General features: G+C 38.2%; 2 protein-coding genes across 2 annotated transcripts in view; both read right to left on the reverse strand.

The window, feature by feature from the left end:
- The window catches only part of LOC142152281 (N-acyl-phosphatidylethanolamine-hydrolyzing phospholipase D-like), a 386,092-nt gene that overhangs the window by 108,509 nt on the left and 256,775 nt on the right, over positions 1–20,808 (reverse strand). The gene's annotated exons all lie outside the window — the stretch shown is intronic.
- The window catches only part of FBXL13 (F-box and leucine rich repeat protein 13), a 189,170-nt gene that overhangs the window by 3,696 nt on the left and 164,666 nt on the right, over positions 1–20,808 (reverse strand). The window contains exons 14-18 of the mRNA XM_075208743.1: positions 19,371–19,491; positions 19,132–19,294; positions 16,868–16,987; positions 8,398–8,524; positions 3,617–3,700 (exon numbers count right to left, since the gene is read on the reverse strand). Coding sequence (XP_075064844.1) covers positions 3,617–3,700; positions 8,398–8,524; positions 16,868–16,987; positions 19,132–19,294; positions 19,371–19,491 — 615 coding nt within the window. The remainder of the gene's footprint in view (positions 1–3,616; positions 3,701–8,397; positions 8,525–16,867; positions 16,988–19,131; positions 19,295–19,370; positions 19,492–20,808) is intronic.

A 20,808-nucleotide genomic window follows, 5' to 3' on the forward strand; every position in this document is an offset into this window, starting at 1 on the left:
AAGATGTACAGATTTATGTATTTTATTGCCAAGGTTTTCTCATGCACATAACAGAAGCTGTTTCGCCTCACGAGGCTTAGAATAAAATCTTAGTTAAACTGATCTAGAGCAAACTAATATCCTGAGGATCTGATCTCTATATCAATGCTTTCCAAGTACTCGTGGGAAGTGCCACATACATATGGTACAGACTTCAATTTAATTTCTGCAATGTACCTGAAGTATTCTCTAAGTTCAAAAATAAATTTGTCATCCTGGTCCATGCACAGCTTTGAGAGTAGTACATGCTGTTATTAGAGGGGATGGGTGGCAGATTGTAGTTCAAGTATAACGTGCTGTGCTGGCTTCTGAACAACACTATGTAGGGGGAACACAGGCACTGAGAGTGACAAGAGGCACCAATGTTTTATGTATGGTGAGGGCAATCGGAGGTTGGGATCAGGGGACACTTTACATTAGAATAAAAAATGTTGTTCAGTAGAGTGTGTACAGATTCACAAGTATGCCTGCAGGCCAACAGCCTACAGTCCACCAGTTGAACAGGTCTCCTGGGGGTATATTTACTAAACTGCAGGTTTGAAAAAGTGGAGATGTTGCCTATAGCTAACAATCAGATTCTAGATGTCATTTTGTAGAATGTATTAAATAAATACAAAACAAAAATAGACAGTTGTCAGTGTTTATCGTTAACACTGCATATCTGTCTGTATCTAGCCGGGGCCAAGGGGTACTAATTACCCGGGCCCGGGCATGCTAGGAGGCCCGAGGTATCCGATCCGGGGGAGACAGGGTAGTAGTTAAAAAAAAAACATACTCACGTGAAAGCGCCAGCGGCGTCCCTCTTCCCTCCTCCGTTCACACTCACTGAATGTCAGGCGTGATGTTATCAAGGCACGCCCGACATTCATTGAGGAGAAAGGAACAGTGTGATTGAAAAAAGGGGGGTGGGAAGGCACAGTGTGACTGAGAAAAGGGGAAGAGAGAAAGGCACAGTGATTGATAAAAGTGAGGGGAGAGAAAGTCAGAGTGTGATTGTAAAAAGGGGGGGAGGAGAAAGGCAGAGTGAATGAAAAAAGGGGGAGGGCACAGTGTGATGAAAGGGGGAAGCAGCATGGAGGGGGCAGTGTGATCATAAGGAGGCACTGCGTGGTGATGAAGGGGCACAGTAATGTGTGAGTGATGGCACGGGGCCCTTTTGGCAATGTAGTGTGTGTGAGGTAGGTGATGGCTAATTAATGGTGCTATTTTGTTGTAGGGCAATGGTGGGGCAATTTAGTAATGGAGACTATTAATTTAAGATGGGGTGAGTTTGGGGAGAATGAGGTCTCTTTATTAAATGTGACTATGAATTATTTAATGGCAGTGATGGTTGCGGGAAATAGTATTTACATTTAATAAATATACCTATTAATTTATTGCTGGGGCTGTTGCAGGGAGGGAAATTTTTTTTTCCAAATATGGCCCCCAACATTCCAGGATTTAGACAAGCTGCTACTAAAGAAACCAGCAGCCACAGGTGGTGAAAGTGACAAGAACAGGTAGGAGAGAGCAGGACAGTTTGTGAAATGTTGTGATTCTAGTGGGACAATCCCAATTTTTGGTGAGTGTTCTGCCCAATGTAAGGCACAGGCCAAGATTGTTAACTCTTTATATACACACTGCATTGTTTATATACTACACTATGGTGCTAGATGTCCTGAAAGTCAGGAGTGTACAACAAGCAGATTTTTTTTCTGTAGGAGGGTGGTCTAGCGTTTTTCACCTGTTATCCACACCCCCAATGATGCATAGCCACGGCCCCAGTCATATGAATATACCCATAGCTACTTTTGCAAAAACTTTTCTCATGCTAAACTATAAGGGGGGCTCCATAAAGTTGTTGTAACAGGGCCCTGAATTCCTCTTGGCAGCCCTGTATCTAGCAAAATGAAAGCATGAGGTATTGATCAAAACTTTTAAGCCTGCATCGCAGCGTCAAGGACACCTCATAAAATGCAGGAACTGCACTGACCTATATGCTTTAAAATGCAGTTAAAATTAGATGCACTCACCTCACAGGTATAGGGTTTTACATCTAGCAAGGGCTGGCTTGTGAGCCACACCCAAATGTGCCTTACATGTGCTCACTCAGCGTCCCCTTAACTTAACTTAGAAAAAATATGCCCACTCTCGGTATATCCCATATTATTATATATGCTACCAGCTGGAAAAAAAACCTATACCTGGGAGGTGAGTGCATCTTATTTTAGCTGTTTTTAATGGTGTTTTTTTTTTTGTTTTTTTTTTTAACGAATAAAATTTTTATTGGTTTTTTCAAGGTTTTTCAAAAGGGGTACAAAAAAAAAAAGAGGGAAAGGGTACATAAAGGGGATGGAACACATACACAATATCCTTGAGAAAAATTAATGGTGTTTTAAAGCATATAGGTCAGTACAGGACCTGCATATAATGAGGTACCCTTGACACTGGGATGCAGGCTTAAAGTTTTGATCAAAATATGAACTAATACCTCATGTTTTCATTTTGCTACATACACACAGATAAGCAATGTTAAGGATAATTGCTGACAACAACTGTCTATTTTTGTTTTGTATATATATGGGCATTTATATCACCATGCAGCAGGTACAATATACAATATGGGATATACCGAGCGCAGGCTTATTTTTTCTCTGTTTTTATACTAAATAAATGATAAGAATCTGATTGGTTACTATAGGGAACATCGCCCCTTTTGCAAAGCCGCAGTTTAGTAAATATAATCCCTGGTCTGTTTGAAAGACTTCTGAGGTCCTCCGTAAACGTCACTGCTCATGAGGCTGGAAAGGGTTGCAAATTCATTGTTATAGATGTACCACCATCATTCAACAGTCAGGCATATCATGTACCCAGGGAGATAATGCAATACAACTAAATAAATAAACTAAATAAAGTAAGAAGGGGTGGTCCTAAAGCTAAAGTAGACTGGACATTTGGATGTGATGTTTTTACTGTTTCCACTGGGTACAATATGCAGAATATTACATTTAATAAATTACCCTTGCTGGTTATGAATCCACCTCGAAGAGAACACTGAACAAAAGTGATGCACGTGCAAAAATGCCAAGGAGGAAATCATTGCTCCACAAAGAAATCATTGGCCTCAAGTTTGACAAAGACCACTTATGCCAGGACTGGATAATCTGTGGCTCTCCAGGTGTTGTGAAACTACAACTCCCAACACACCTTGCCAGCTATCCGCTGTCTAGCCACTGGCAAAGCATGCTGTGGCTTGTAGTTTTCTAAATGAAACCCTACCCTCCAACCATTAATGATGGCAGTGGGATTATCATGTATTGTGCCTGCTCTGCAGCCTCAGCGCCAGTACAGTGCACTACCATTTAGGAAACAATGGATTCTGGATGGTTAGGGTATTGGTCTTGATGTTTAACACAACAACAATCCTAAACACAAAATGAAATCTACAAAAGATTGGTAGAAGCACATTATTAGTGCTATTATATTTCCTCAGAGATATTCTGTAGCATCCTGTATTATTGAGAAAATTATATATAAAAGTTAATTTACATTTACAAAGGTATACAACGCTTTAGTAACAGTTTATTTTTAGTGGTACCTGAATTCCAATGTCTGTGATCCCCAGGCATTCAGATACAGAAAGTTCTCTTATTTTACTTTGAACCCCAAGTGCTGTCAGTCCCTGTAATAATACAATCATGGTATGTTACAATTTCCACTAGAGAGGGAAGTAGAAATATAAATGATCTGATGTTTATTGTGTCTATACCTTCTTTCTGCTGACAAGGAAATATCACATGATTGTATCTGCACAGTTACAAGTACAATTATGCGACAAGCCATCCATCAGAAATCATCAACTTAAAAACACAGTAAGAGAAGTTGGTATGGCTTTAATAAAGTAACGGATGACACAACTAATTTCCCTATAATTTGTGTGCCATTGCCAGTGAATCCTTCAGGTCAGGAACTGTACTTTATGTTCCATGTGCAGTATAATGCTGTGTGAGTAATGTGTGATCTGCGCTCCAGATGTGAATGCCATTCATATTGTACTCTATGTTTACCTCTGGCAATGGTACAATGAGTGTGGAATATACAGCTTGTTGCTTTTATCATACTACATCTTTATTATAATTAGTATGATTTATTTTTAAAGCATCAGCTTACTCAACGCTGATGTGGGATGGGGTTACAAACTGATGAAGGGCAAAAAGGACAGTTTTCATATTAAGGTATATGTAGAAAAATAAGGATGATCTATGGATGAACACATCCTGATTGCCTGGACTATTCTAGAAGTAACCACAACTTACACCTAATGAAGTAGATGGGTCTGTAATAGCTGTGTAATATTACCCAAACCGGCATAGCTGGCTGTTGGAGCCTGCTTTGTGCAGTTACTTAGTCACTATCACACTCCAGTGTGGTGTTGGACGATCACTGCTATGTGCTAGTTATCATACATACGCCCTCTGCATGTGGCCCTGCAGTACCTGAACATTTTATGGGGGCATCGAGAATATTTTTGTTACCTTGAAACATTTGGTATTTTTTCGATTTTTTTTTAAAAAAAACTCAAAAATAAAAATTATTTTGAAATAAAATAAAATAAAATAAAATATGTCTGTACAATTATATTCTCATAAGTACATTTCCTAAGATGATATCAAGCACATAAAAGGCCTGCATCCTTAGGGGCTCATGCTGAGTTTAACGAAATTTGCGTTTTTGGCTTATAATACACTTTTTTTTTTTTTTTTTTTTTTTTTACATCTGAGCATGCACACAAGACACTCATTTCGAGTATTATAAGCCATAAACGTAAATTGCAATCAACCTAAAAAATACTATGAGGTATATTTACTAAACTGCAGGTTTGAAAAAGTGGAGATGTTGCCTATAGCAACCAATCAGATTCTAGCTGTTATTTATTCTACAGAATGACAGCTAGAATCTGACTGGTTGCTATAGGCAACATCTCCACTTTTTCAAACCCGCAGTTTAGTAAATATGCTCCTATGTTTTCTTTTGGGAAAATGGGTAAATATAATGGGCCTGATTCATTAAAGAACTTAAGCAAGACATTTCTTACTAAAGTCTCCTGCACAAAACCATGTTAATATGCAAGGGGTGAAAATTCGTTTTCTATTTTGCACATAAGTTAAATACTGTCTGTTTCCCATGTAGCACACAAATACTTGATAGCTTATCTGTACACTGAAATTTAAAGTTGATATGTGTGTGCTACATGGAAAAACAGACAGTATTTAACTTATGTGCAAAATAGAAAACTATTTTCACTCCTTGCATTTTAACATGGTTTTGTCCAGGAGACTTAAGTAAGAAATTTCTTGCCTAAGTTCCTTAATGAATCAGGCCCAATCTCATCATACTACAATTCACTTTTGATATCAAAGCCAACTGTTGGAACGTAACTAATCTCAAATACCTGATCATTTTATAAATACAAATATAGAGGAAAAAACAGATATTTCCTGCTCTATCATTTTTAAAGTAGAATAACACCAAGAGGACGTGGGTTTGAGGGTGGAGAAGTATGAGAGGAGAGGGTTAGAGCCTGTGGAAGTGATCAGGCAGGGGTAATGTTCTTTTCTTCTGGCTGTTACTGTAGAGGTCAGGATGGAGGCGCTTCACTGAAGAGGATTCCACAAGTTCAGACAATTTTATTAAAAAGCTGCATTATTTATGTTACAATATAGTTTTGAACCTTGGCAATACTTCTTAGAAATCTGAGGGCGCCCAGTAATGTCTGTTCTGCACCACTTGTCTTGCTCACACACAGAATGTGCATGCTCGAGAAATAGGTCTGGAGAGAGGATAACCTGGAGGTTTAGGGACATACTGGTTGCAGATTGTGGCATTATGTGCATGGTGTAGGGGGAGGAGTGGGTGAACAGAATGTCTACAGCTCCCAAATGACATATACTTTTCAAATGTAATCTCAGATTTCACAGATTAAACTTATTTGGCAGCTACATACCAACATATGTACTTTAAAATGTGATCATGATACTCAGTTGTACTTGGTAAAAAAATGTTTCCATCTGGATATCTGCGGTCCCCCTTCTCTATAGTTTCCCCTCCCCTCCCCAATCCCTTCCAGTACAGTATATTAAACTGCAAGTTCTTGTGATCAAGACCCACAATGCTTTATTTATTAGTTTTATAGATACATTAGTATGGAAACTTTCTGCCTCTTGTACTCTGGTCTAAGAAGGGGATATCATTTAATGATAACCTTTCAAGAAAAAGGCTGACTTGTCAATTAAATGGAAACCAGAGCTCATGAAAAACATATAGAATTTACTAAGACTACAAGGCAGAAATAGCAGATGTGCACTTTTTAAACACACACCATATTTAGTCTGTAGTTGTTTCTATTTGCTTATGGCCTCTCTTGCTTTTTAGTGAGAAAGTATTTCCTTCAAGAATTCAGAGTGGTACTAAAATTATAGTATCATGCTGAAGTGTGGCTTCCAAGACTATAATCAGAATGCCTTATTATTGCCAATGTACACTGTGTCACTGGGAAGTCCAACAGTGTGATTATCTTCTAACATGCGTAGGAACACTGCAGGCTTACATAATAAGAGACTAGTGCTACACTCAGCCATGTACCCCGAAGCTTCACCAAAACAGGCCAATAACACCAGACCGATTCAACGGCATTCAGTGAACTGCCAATATATAGTAATCATCGGGATACAAGAAGGCTCTTTACACACCACAAAAGTGGAACACCACAGGGAACAGAGCCGTTTTTCCGACTGGGCATGCTGGGCAGGTGCCTGAGGGCCCTAGGCAGGACGAAAATAAAAATCCTGTCAAAAAAAACGGACCTTTTGTGGTCATCTGACCGTTCAGGTCAGGTGGTCAAGATATGTGGCGATCCGGCTCCCTCCCTGGTCCCCTCTTCTGTGCTGCGCTCGCAGTGAATGTCAGGCATGATGACGTCATCACACCTGACATTCACTGCGAGCGCAGCACGGAGCGAGGAAAAAAGGAAAAAAGAAGATAAGGGGATCAGAAAGTAAGTTAAGGGGACGCTGAGTGAGCACATGTAAGAAAAAACTGATTATATATATATATATCACTTTTTTTTCCCCTACACGTATATGGGCCCCGGTGCACTGCTTTGCCTGGGGGCCCACAATGTTGTTAAGATGGCCCTGACAGGGAAGATGTTATCCTGTAACCTGACGTAATTGCACGCAGTTTTATATCAAAGCGCATGGATTTGTGTACCAAGATGGCTGGCCCTATGGGGGTGCAAAAGTTTGCATCGCCCGATGGAAGGAGTTTAATGGATTGAACACATTCCTTAAGAAGTGCGTTTTAGGCACACAAATACCCTTACTTTAGCTTTGAAGTGCAGAATATGACATTTCATTTTTCAGTACAGGATTATTTAAATGAGAGAAATAGTTGGAGAAGGTACTCACTGCTACGCAGGAGGGAAAATAACCTTTCCCTCCCCTCAGAAGAACAAATACTCTCCACTGGCTCTGAGGGCCTGGAGATTGGTTCATCACCACACTCATGCAGAAAAGCACATTCATCTGCTGCATTAAAAACATTTAAACACTTGTAATAAAGACAATCCTTATGTAGCCTCACTCATAATCAGGGGCAGGCTGGGCTGGGGGATTGGCAGGTGAGTCCCATAGTGGGTCACTGGGCCACCTGCATTTTTTTTCTTTTAAAATGTTTCTAATAGGCTGCTGAGTTAAGTCTTGCCCCATGGGTTAAAATTTGGCAGTCCTCTCCTGTCCATAATTAATATAAGCTACAAATAAGGAGAAGTAGTTTCTGAAATAAACGGGGTGGTTCCAAAGTGACAGTAGTTAGACTAATGTGACTGACTGTATGGGGTGCTTCCAAAAACCATTAAATTGGTGTGTACTTTAACATGAGCTTGGCTTACAGGACACTTGTATTGGCAATAGAATATTTGGATTTAGTTTATTAACTGAGGAAAATATGACTTATTTTATTTTTCACTTGAGTTTTTGTAAGCTTTTGAAATATGTAATATTAATTAATTTGTTTTTTTAACTATGCCCTGTACAGCTATTACGATATCAGCCAAGTACCAGGGCTGCCCACTGTCACTGAAGGATTTAGCTAGAATTTCACCTGTCAGTAAAAAATTACTACAATAAAAGTGCTACCAATGATTTTATGATTATGTAGAGCTGTTAACCATTTATTTATAATTCCTGACACTCTTTTTGCTGGATCTACTTATAGTTCCATCACCTGGTACTGTATTATAACATGTCAGTAAAATATATTAGTCATCATTGTCAGTAAAAAGTATTTACTAGGTCTGGCAACCGTGCCAGTTGCACACACCCGGTCTGTGATGCTGGTCCCAGAAAGGTCAATGGAAATGAGTGAAGTCATATTGCCAAGGAGTTCAATGCCAGAATCCGTCACATTCTCACAGAAGCGGAGGCTCAGGAAGTTTAGATTGTGACACCTAGAATGAACATGCAAGATAATATTAGCTCTTTTCCTTTTACAGAGCAACTAAACCACTTGTTGATATTATGATATGTTCATGATCACTAAATCTGTCCATTAAGGTGGTGCTGCTCTATTTTGCAACAGTGGCTGCACAGCAGACTGGTGGATACATAACAATGGCAGGACCTGTTATGACATACATAGCAGACTATACTTTGGATTATAACTTTTGTCCTGCATCGGATTCCAATAATACAGTCATAATTATGTGGGGTGTGGTCTCAGCTGTCTGTAATGGAGGGAGGAGCAACTGCTCAATCCAACTTTATTGTTTAAGTGGGTATAAAACGGACAGTGCATTTTCCTACATGTTCTAATCTATATAAGAACATTTTTTTGTGGTTTAGTTGTGATTTAATTACTTAGAATCTGTGAAGTAACTTACTCAGCCTGATATACTTGAACAGAAAGTGTGACTCTAGTGAAAACAATGAAGATCATAGAGATTATACATTATTATTATTTTCTTTTGTATAGGGTCACTAAATTACATAGCGTTTCCCCGAGAAAATTAAATTATTCACATTAGTTCCTTCCCCATTAGAGCTTGCAGTGTAAATTCCATGCCACACAAACAATACACACACACATATAAACACACACTTTGTCAGAAGCCAATTAACCTACCAGTATGTTTTTAGACTTGGTGTAACAAGCAGTACACCAATGCTGTAACTCACAAACAACATCAGATATCATCTTTTAGTCTAGTGTAGTCCAACTAATAAAAGATAACTTATAATCGGATGCTGTGTGCTGCAGAATATGTATTCTACTTGTACCAAGTACATAACTGTTTATTTAATATGTGGGAATGTCACACTAATGACATTGTGTGGCGTGATGTACATATTTTTGTGCTGATGCACCTATTATTATGTAAAACACATTTATCTGTGTGTCAAGTTGGCACAATCTTTTTCAAGGTTACATAAATAAAGGATAATAATAATAATAGAAAATCTTCACATAAAATGTTTTCCAAAAGTTTAAAATATAGTGTGTCTCAACATTATAAAACATCATCTTACACTAGGAACACAACAGTACTATAGTTGTTTACTGTAAAACAATCTGACTACTACTACAAATAAAAAATAATCTGTTTCAGGCTTCATGTGGGGGAGTTTTTCTTTTTGCTTTGTTCTGATATCAAGCATTTCCAGTAAGTTCAGAAAAGTCAGCAGGAATATAATATCAATATTTCCTGCTCTTGCACTGGCCACAGACAGAATGCTTCAATTAAGTGACCCAATTGGTCATTTGGGCCTTAGGAAGCTCAGCCAGTACTTCTAACATCATATGTAGTTAGAAGTTTACTGACTAATAATGATGGAATAGAGTTTGAACAGAGTATTATTGGGCGTGGAAGTAATTTTTGAGCTGACATAAAATGCAATTTCAAGCCAACTGTCAGATATAACTGCAGATTATCGTAGAATGTGACTAGTATTAGGTCAGAGCCACAGCAGAAGGAAGGTCAGCATTAGGAGCACAACACATGACAGATGGAATTAATTTGTTTTTAATATGAAATGGTGAAAATGAGCAACATGACATACTGAACATCTTGAAATAAGAGACTAGTAAATGGTCAAGGGAGCGTTTTAGAAATACCACAGGTAAACCTATTGGGATGGGAATATACAACACAGCAATAGAGTGATTGCTAAAATAAGATAATGATAATCAGACCACGAACTAGTTTATCCACAAGTGGTTCTAGAGTCAGGCTATTCTCCCTTTCTAATTTCTGCATCCATGTAGTCTGTTAACCTTTGTTTTGTCCATGGATTTTTTTGTAATCAAGTATTTTTATTGGTATTTCAAAACATAACAAAACAAAAGTACTTAAATTGACAAAATACAAATATTGCAAAACATTCCAAATACACATGATATATGCAAAGCACAAATTGTGAAACAGTAATTCAAAGAATGGGACACAAAAGCATATAGAACAGTATCTAAATTGATAATGATACAGTACGTCAGGTAGCATGGGTGCTCGTGGGCTCAGTCATCCACACTCGGCCTCCTCATAGAAGCCAAAGCATAAAGAGAATCAAACAACCTACCCCAGATATTTTAAAATTCCGGTAGGGCCTTCCTAATAGTTTAGACAAACCTTTCATGACCTATCATGGAGCTGACCAACGAGATCCAATGGCTATGAAACCTTAGCCATCATAATGAAATGCATTATGTATTTGTGTCATTTTCTTTGCCATACCCTTCAAGTGTAACCCAAAAAGACAAGTAGCCGGAGACTGTTTTGTCCATGTCTTTTTCTTATGACCTTTGAACTGGCTGACCTACCAAGACCTATCCTGGTTCTGACTTCTGTATAGATGCCTCCTCTGGACTCTTGGCCTCAGATCACCCGACTTTAACTCCTCATTTACCTCTATACTGACACATATCCCTGGTTCGTCTAGCTGCCTTTATTATGAATTTTGTGACCCAGTCCCTCTGTGCATAATCTCTCAACATACCCATCCTGTCCATTGGTATAATATAATGGTCCCTGGATTCCATAATCCTACTGTTATTTATCAGCACTCCAATGTTCAGGGGCTGGCTTGAAAATTTTAGGGGGAAGCTAGACTCGGCTCACCAGCCTATTAAGAACATTTTAAAGGAAAAAAAATGCAGGTAGCCCACTATGGGACCTGCCTGCCACTGCAACTGTTGATCAATACATAAGCAAATAAAGGCAACATGGAACAGTATATGAATCCACTAAAACAGATTTAAGTCCAACAGTCTAATCCAGCGATGGGCAACCTGATCCACTTCAGGGGTTGCTTGGCACAGTCCTCTAACCTTCAAAAGGGCCGCACATTACCCTTGATCTCAGTAATCACTTAGAATAATACATTTAATCATAGAGAGAGAAAGAGACCCCCATCTGTAATAACATATCAGCAGGCATTATAAACAAGTGTTACAAGCTATAACAAACAAATCTAACATAAAGCAGAAAGGAGCTAGGGAGCGCAGGTGAAGGCTCAGAGGACTGCATGTAACCCTAGAGCCGGCTGTTGCCCATCAATAATCTGGTCCTCACAAAAAACTCAATTGAAAAAACAGTGGAAGGCGTTGGTCTAAAAAAATCTACAGAAATATGATCATTATTATTATTAGAATGTGTTAATGATCACACACCTTTTATGATAAATTGATACAAATACACATATAGGAGCTATTATCTGGAATACGTTTTTTGTCTGTAATTTGACGCATCAAGTCTACAATATTCTAAATTATATTTAAAAATGATCTTGGTTATACCCCTGCTATTTCCATCCTAACTAAATTGTTTAGCAGTGCTCCTTATCTGACTGAAGGAGATGACAATTGATGAGCATGTCTGTTTATGACATTATAACCAAACCGCAGCAATTATTTACTTTTTTTTTATCTTTCTGGGAGTTCTTTTAATCTGGTTTTCAAAATTTTCTGGATAACAGGTTTCCAGATAAGACATCTTGTACATGTATTATAAAATAGAGCAAAAGTTCTGACTTGCTCCAAGAAATTCAAATCTATTATAAAAGTGATGTTATAAAACAAATATTATTAATATTATAGTTTATTTGTATAGCTCCACCATATTATACAGGGCTTACCAGAAAATATTTAATCATTTACATCAATCTCTGAACTATTGAAACTTACACTCCAAATTACTACCATACGACAATCGGGTTTTACCGATTCAAGCTGTCTGGGAAGCCGACCTAAATATCACTATTTCAGAAGAGGGAGAGTCTTCCTAAACATATATAAGATGTCAAAGTGTATTAACCATTCGGAAATGTTGACTAAAATTGTTCACAGGTTATATCTTACTCCAGATAAGCTGCATAAAATCTGGCCATCAGAATCTAAATATTGTTGGAGGAATTGTGGTGAAATTGGTACGCTTATGCACATCTTTTGGTCTTGCTCGAAACTTCAACCATTGTGGACCGAAATCTTTCATTTATTCTCTCAGGTATCCAAAAATAATATCTCTCCTTCCCCAGATATGGCATTACTTCATCTGTATCCTAAACATCTCCAGCGACACAATCATTATGTCACTGGACATATTCTCATTGCAGCAAGAGCTGCAATAGCCCAGAACTGGAAATCACTTCTAATTCCAGCACTCCCTAAAATTATTAACAAGATCCAACATAGCTACATAATGGACACCATACGTTTTAATCTGTCTACAGGGACTTCCTCCCCGCTTGTTAAGTGGTTTATTTGGTATGAGTACTTTACGAATCACCGCTCAATCTTTGATCCGTGAGTACTGTGGAATGGTTTTTGAGTTAAGTTGGGTACTTGGGTTAGACCCACTGGTACACTTTCTATAACGGGATAGTCTCTTGTCTTGTCTTGTCCCCCCCTCGCCCCCTTTATCCATCTGTTTTTCTTGTCTGTTCTCTTTGCCGTCTTCGGCTTATGTATACTGAGTCATAAGATGTGTTGTTATCTGTACCAATGTTTTTTCTTATTTTTATTTACTTGTTTGATTGTTTTTTTAAGCAGTGTGGATTGTTCGAAATAACTGATCTGCTGTATGTACTCTGCAACCACTGCTATGTTTGTAATATGCTTTTCTAAAAAATTCAATAAAAACCTTTTGAGTTAAATTACTACCATACAAACTCACACAGACACTAGGGTCCATTTTTTTAAAAGCCATTTAACCTACCAGTATGTTTTTTGACTGAGAGGAAACCGGAAACGCCTCACAGATATTACCTTGGTTGGTTAATACATTACCATGATATCAAATTGTAGAATAAATGTATCAATAAAAAAATTGCATGTACAAGTAGTGCAATATAAATGTGTCAATTATTTTCTTTCCTCTGTATGCAGCAAAAATTAATTACCATGATAAGCATAAATACAATTCAATAACTTTAGCCAGTGAACAACCGTTTGCTAAAAATAAATAAAATGTGTAAAATTCACATCAACAAATAAATAAACATCCATATATTAATAAACAAGTGTTATGTATAAAGAAATTCAAATGGGTTAAATTCTCAGGTACAAGTCAGATAATGCACACAAAGAATGTGTATGCATGTCATAATGTGACACAGTGTAAATTTCCTAGGGACCAACAAAAAACAAAATACGGCCCCCTCCCTTAGGAGAAAACAGCCCTGGGCTGAAAACACTGGGTTCCTCCCAACACCCCTGCTGGTGGATGTTGGGGTAAGATTTAGGAGCAGATTCAATTCAGTATGAGGTGCCACGTTGTGCCTCCAGAACAGTTCACAGAGGAAGATCGCCTTGATGTTTTGGCTCAAATCTCCACTCATTTTCCTTCACGAGCCCATAGAGATGCAAGGAAAAATGAGTAGAGATTCCTTACTGTAATGGCCGGCAATATGCACAGCTGAACATGGAGGCGCTGTGCGATGGCACCTGGCGGCTAACAGTCTCCCCATTAATTTCAGAAAATAGAATTTTTGCATGTGGCATTACTGGCATGACAGCCAAAAACTGATGCTTAAATTTAGGCTCTTAGTATTTGATTATTAGCCTCAAAAAATCTTTAAAGACATTGCATATTAAAATACTTTTTTCAATGTTTATATGGTGCTTCCTAATTCAAATTTTTAAAGGTTTTAGGATCTTGGGAAAGAGAAGTAGCTGACCCCCTACATGAAGAATGCCTAGGAAGAAATTAGGGAGGGGATCACACACAGCTCCTTATCTACACTCCTCAAAGAAAATACCTAGAAAATCTACTAAAACATTCCCTTCAAAACCCATCTGTTCAGCTTAGCCTACCCTTCCTCCACCTAACCCTGCTCTTCTCTATCTTACTATACTAACCACACTATACCTCGCCTGCATCTACTTACTTCTGTGCTTCTCTCACCTCAGTGTTCTCATCCCTCACCCCATCTTGTCACTCTGTGTCTCCTGTCAGTCTCCTCCTCACCTTTAGATTGTAAGCTCCTTTGAGCAGAGCCCTCTTTCCTCGTGTCCTACATATCCTGTTTACCTTTGCATTAGCCACCTGCTTCTTCTCTCTATTTCATCAATTGATTATTGCTCCTCTTATCCTGGTCCTCTGCTGCTCCATCTCTGTCCTGATCCTGTAAGTGGCGCCCTCACTACTGGGCACAGGCTCAACCCCTTATTCACTCCCCACTTTGCTCCTTCCCTTCCCATTCTATCTGTACAATGGAGTTCATTTTTACCTCTTTGCCTTTTGCACCTTTCTCTGCAAGTTGGCACTTGTTTATACATATTGCACTTTGTTTATATTTATTGCACTTTGTTTTTGTACTACCCTGTATGCCATGTATTGTCACCCTGTATGGTTATCCCATGCTCTATGTACGGCGCTGCAGACCCTTGTGGCTCCTCATAAATAAAAGATAATAATAATAATGACAATAATAATACTACTATAGGGGGTATTACACACTTGATAAACTCAGCTGTATCTACACCTCCCCTAATGCATCCTGCTGGAGGGGCTGCAGCCACAGAGGACAAAGTGAGACCACTGATCGACTCATTGGCACGTCAGACTGCTACCCTCACACCCAAAACTCCTCTAGTAAATCAATCTCACATATCTTTTTAGCAGATAAATGTAAGACATGATTCCCTTTAACCTCTTCTTATGAGAACCCCCACTGTGGATGGCGGGATACCACACAACTGAATCCTCAACCTTATCCACTCGCTCTGTTAAGTAAAACAAACAAGAGGCGTCAATCCCTGTTTACACAACCTTCCCCTCCTTCATTCCATCAACTCTGTACCTTTCTGTGTTGTTACTGATATTTATTTTTATACATTGTAATATTTGTGAACACTGTATGCTATACTAAATGTACTCTATTGAATATTTATGGTACTGATATCTAATTGTTATACTATACACAGATATACATGTTGTTAGTAATATAAATCATATCTGATTTGATTAATTATAATGATTGACCAAGACATATATAAGAACCCATATTGAAGGTGGTAGTGTCACACTCCTGAGGAAGCGATTGGCTGAATAACGGAACACATTGATACAGATGTCACTGGGATCATTGTGGGACTTCAGGAGGAAGATAATGAGAGACAGAAGATAGTTCATTGTCGGCGTCCTCCTCTGTCTCTTTACTAAGAGACTATCTGCTGATTTCTAAAGCTGGGTATACACTACAGGGTTTTCGTCCAATAATCGGCTCAACCAGCCGACATACGACCACTCGTTCAAAAGTCGGGCCAGTGTGTGTAGTTACACGATGGTCGAAAGTCTGCCCAAATGGACGATTGTCGCCTCATTTGGTTGGTCGTACTGTTAAATATTTTCGTTCCAATCTTGTTTCTGTTGTGTAGTGTGTATAAGTTTCCGACCGATCCACGATAGTGAGTGCGAAATTACAATCATTGCTCACGACAACATGGCTGTAAAAAGTCGCTAACGGGACGGCCGTTCTTCCCTTTATCGTCTAAAACAAGGCTAGTGTGTATGCAGTCCATGGACCGAGCGATCGGACCATCGATCGGGTGTAAAATCGAGCAGCATAAAAAGTTGGTCGAAAATTCTGTAGTGTGTACCCAGCTTAACATCTGTGTCTATGAGTCTCCATCACTTTACATAAGCTCAATAAACAGTACTACACTATGCGCATTTTTTAATATTCATAGGTAATCAGAGTTTTTAAAGATCCTATATTCTGATCGCTAGACCGACTCTTCGTAGGGTGCCTCTATTTACATATATTAAAGTTATACATACATATATAGACTCGCACACACATATTTACATTTTCCATACCGCAACTTCTAAATGTCCAGTTCAATCAAGTCTATCTATCTTTCATCATCACATAATCACATTTTCATTGCTTTCTCGCTTAAACATATGTGAGTGGCAGATCACTAACTTCACAAAAAATGTTTATTTTACATTGACTGCTACAGTACTTATACTGAAGTATAGGATGAACAACTCAATTAAACACATCACTAATCATACTTGCCAATATTGGCATTAAACTGTCCGGGAGGTGAGTCCGTCATGGGAGCGTGGCCACGAGATTCACATAAATAGGCCCCACCCCCGTCAAACGCTGTCGATATTGACCTATCACAGAAGGGGGCAGGTATGACACGTTTAGTTCCGCCCCCCACCCACTTCATCAACGAACAGGGCATGATCCCGAGTCTCTGGGAGAGTAGGCAACTATGTTACTAATGGTTATTTAGAAAAATGCAATATAATTCAAGTATGAACATTAATATGAGCTGCTCTTACTTTTGCGCTATCCTAAGAAGTGATAAGTCACTGACACGTAGGCAGTTTGTTAAATTTAATTCTCTTATTTTGATTCCTGAAGGGCCTTCTAGAACTTGCCGTACACCTGGATCACTGATCCTGCAACAGAACATGCACTGTATTAGAACTACATTTTATAACATAATGTATTAGCAGACATACTTATGCAAGTTATATTTATATAAACTATTTTGTGAATTGATCCATATTGAAAGAGCAGTATACAAGTTTGCACACCTTTAAAACGGAAGAACACAAAAACAACTATGGTACATATGCAAAACTACAGACAAAGACACATTTTGCTACAATTTGAATGTTGTGCTGCTTTCATTATTTTAATTGTAGGTCAATATTTTGTGCCGGACAGTCGCCACCAAGTAGTGAACACATAACTCTTTTACATTCTCAGTTAAATATGTTCAAATAATAAATTACATCATTTAATGTTGATAGGACAGTTGCCAAATATTTGTCACAATGACAAATGGGTATTTTATGATACATTCTTGCACAACATCTGTTTTCCATTAGTGAAGATAAAGGCGTGAAGATAAAAAAAATATACATAATATACTGTACTCTTTAATGTAAGCAAATATCATGTATTGTAATAAATTCTGGAGCACTGTAAATGTTATATAACTTTTGCAAATATTTTTTTTTTTTAACTATGTCTATGTTTAACACTAGAACAAAAATATGCAAATAGCACTAAAGAACTATACCAATCTTAGAACCTCTAGATTTTCACATTGCTTAAGAATGACCATTTCCTTATACAAATGCCAGAGGTGGATGAAAGACTTTTCTATCTTTGGACTTTTCCCAAAGTACTTTTTTAAAAATTTCTGATGTATTTATTACTGTTCGCTATTTCATGTTCTCTCAGTTTGCATTTATATCCATTATATTCCTTTATTATCTGAAGATATTAAGTAATGGAGCCAAAGCATGCCCTGTAGATAATAACGGTATGATAACAGCTGTCGCCCAGCCGTAAAGTCTGCTTCATAAGTTACATTCAGTGTAGCCGATATACTGTAGTTTCATGCCTCTAGAATTACAAAACCAGTTATTAAAATCACATTCAGGGCTGCCAACCATCTGTACATTTTCTGACTGATGGTAAAACATATTAAAATATTAATCTTCCAGTGAGAAAAAGGAAAGGCCAATAATACTTTCACAAATACTACCAATTTAAATGGTAAAAATATAAGGCATTGCAAAAACATGTAGTGTTATGAAATGACTATGAACACCTTATATGTAGCAACTAGGCCCCAGAACCACCCTGCAATCTGGATTTTGCCATAATGTAGGAATCTTCCATTCAGCAAAAGACTAAAAGAAATAAAGAGGGGGTGGCTTAGTGGTTAGCACCTCTGCCTCACAGTGCTGGGGTCATGAGTTCGATTCAAGACCATGGCCTTATCTGTGTGGAGTTTGTATGTTCTCCCCGTGTTTGCGTGGGTTTCCTCCGGGTGCTCTGGTTTTCTCCCACACTCCAAAACATACTGGTAGGTAAATTAGCTGCTATTAATTAGCCCTTAGTCTCTCTCGGTCTGTCTGTGTATGTTAGGGGATTTAGATTGTAAGCTCCAATGGGGCAGAGACTGATGTGAATGAGTTCTCTGTGCAGCGCTGCGGAATTAGTGGCGCTATATATGATGATGATGATGATGATGATGATGATGAAAGAGTACAGGATGGATTGTAATGGTCTGTCAGACTGTGTGAGCTGCAGTGTTGTATAGAAAATAAGCTGTATTCCAGCTCCAGGTAACAAGGGTTCCTATTCTGTTTGCCTACACAGGGGTCGGAAGGCAGGTAGTATTAATGGGTTTTCTAAGCACGAACCCCTTTAATATCCGTGATGTCGGTACAGTGAGAGGATCTGATACAGCGCTGATGAGAATATGTACATCTGACCTGTGTGGGTGCTAACATAGGCTCCCTAGTTCTGCTAGTTGAAAGACAGCACACAATGTAAAACAATTGATTCTTTGATATGTATACACATAAACACAAATTCCCAAACTAATGCTGAACATCTCAATAATGGTTTAAATATTTGTGTACATTTGTTTTATTAAGACCATTTTTGTGAATACTGGTATTAGTATGTACATGTAAGATGCTCAGTTAGGCATGCCTCTTACGTACTAATTATAGAGTATTACTAGTGATTCCCAAACATATAAAATACCATTGACTATCAATTGTTGTTATTCATTTACCTGATGCAGTCTGCTACATTAAATACAGTAATGTTCTTCAACGAGGAAATCGCCTTCAGACTGATATCAGTGATTTTCTGGCAATCAGATATATAAATGTGGTTCAGGCTAGGGCAGGATCTGCTAATTGCTTTGATGCTGGCATCAGTAATCCGATTATTACCTGTTGGAATGCATTGAGATGTAATTTAAAATCCAAGATATGTCATTCATGCATAATATTTATCGCGGTGTCTAACCTTCCATCCTGATCTTCACAAGCTTCCGTTCTTCAGCCAGTACTTTAAAAGCTGCATCAGAAAGGTGAGGGGAGCCCAGCAGGGACACTGAAACAATGTTCTGGCACTTCTCGAGCAAAGTCTACAAAAAAATAAGACGTGCTAGGTGTAAAAGTCAATCAAGAAATTTACAGATTACTATCCTTATTAATAATGTACTCGTATTACATTTAAAATAAGAAACCACAGAAAATGTTTGACACAAATATTTCAACTAAACGTGTGTTATAATCGATCTGACTATTTCATCATCATCATCATCATCATTTATTTATATAGCGCCACTAATTCCGCAGCGCTGTACAGAGAACTCATTCACATCAGTCCCTGCCCCATTGGAGCTTACAGTCTAAATTTCCTACTATAGACACACACTCACACACAGACAGACAGACTAGGGTCAATTTTTGATTGCAGCCAATTAACCTACCAGTATATTTTTGGAGTGTGGGAGGAAACCGGAGCACCCGGAGGAAACCCACGCAAACACAGGGAGAACATACAAACTCCACACAGATAAGGCCATGGTTGGGAATCGAACTCATGACCCCAGTGCTGTGAGGCAGACGTGCTAACCACTACGCCACTGTGCTGCCCCTGGATCTGACTATTTCGTTTTTGGATTTTCTTATTTAATGTACAAAAATATTTTCCTCACACACACCAATAAAATAAAGCACCCATCTGTTTGAGTTTTCTACTTGTGAACTTATCTCTATATCTCTTCAGATGTCTTTCATGAGATACACAACAGTAACTTTATACAAAGCTAGAAAATTCACGAGGTTTGCAACAGTATTGAAGTGAGCCTGTTTCTCTGCGTGACAAAACTTTCTTTTTTTTCTTTTTTTCATTACAATGAATGATTACAGTGAAGTCTTAAACAAATAGACTTAAAGTTCACTAATGCAGAAAGAAAACATCCAGGGCTATTGCATAAATGGTGTGTTAGCCTATTGATTGTGTGTTTTGTCATGTTAAAGGTCCATTAACACCACAAAATGAGAAAGGTTGACAAATATGTACAAATAACGCACCCTAATCAGCATCAATAGCAGAGATGATTGATGAACATATTGATGAACAAATTTAATGAAGATATACGGTTTATCATGAATAAATTAGATCAGAGAGATTGTATAATATTGCACACTGCATTGTTGAAATTAATTGCTTAGTGAGGACTTAGCACTGAAACATGTAGACAATGTTAGTGTTGGCAATAACGCTGCAAACTTTAAGCAAAGCACAACACATAAGAGATTTTTCTTCCTCTAGGAAAAGACGCAGATGAATGCAGTCTATTGAACTTGCACTTAGACCTTCTACTAGGATGTATGCAAGCTTGCAAAAAATATATTGCTTTACACAAAGGATTCTTCCAGAAAACATGCAATTA

The sequence above is a fragment of the Mixophyes fleayi genome, chromosome 4 (genome assembly GCF_038048845.1).
Source record: "Mixophyes fleayi isolate aMixFle1 chromosome 4, aMixFle1.hap1, whole genome shotgun sequence".
Lineage (NCBI taxonomy): Eukaryota > Metazoa > Chordata > Amphibia > Anura > Limnodynastidae > Mixophyes > Mixophyes fleayi.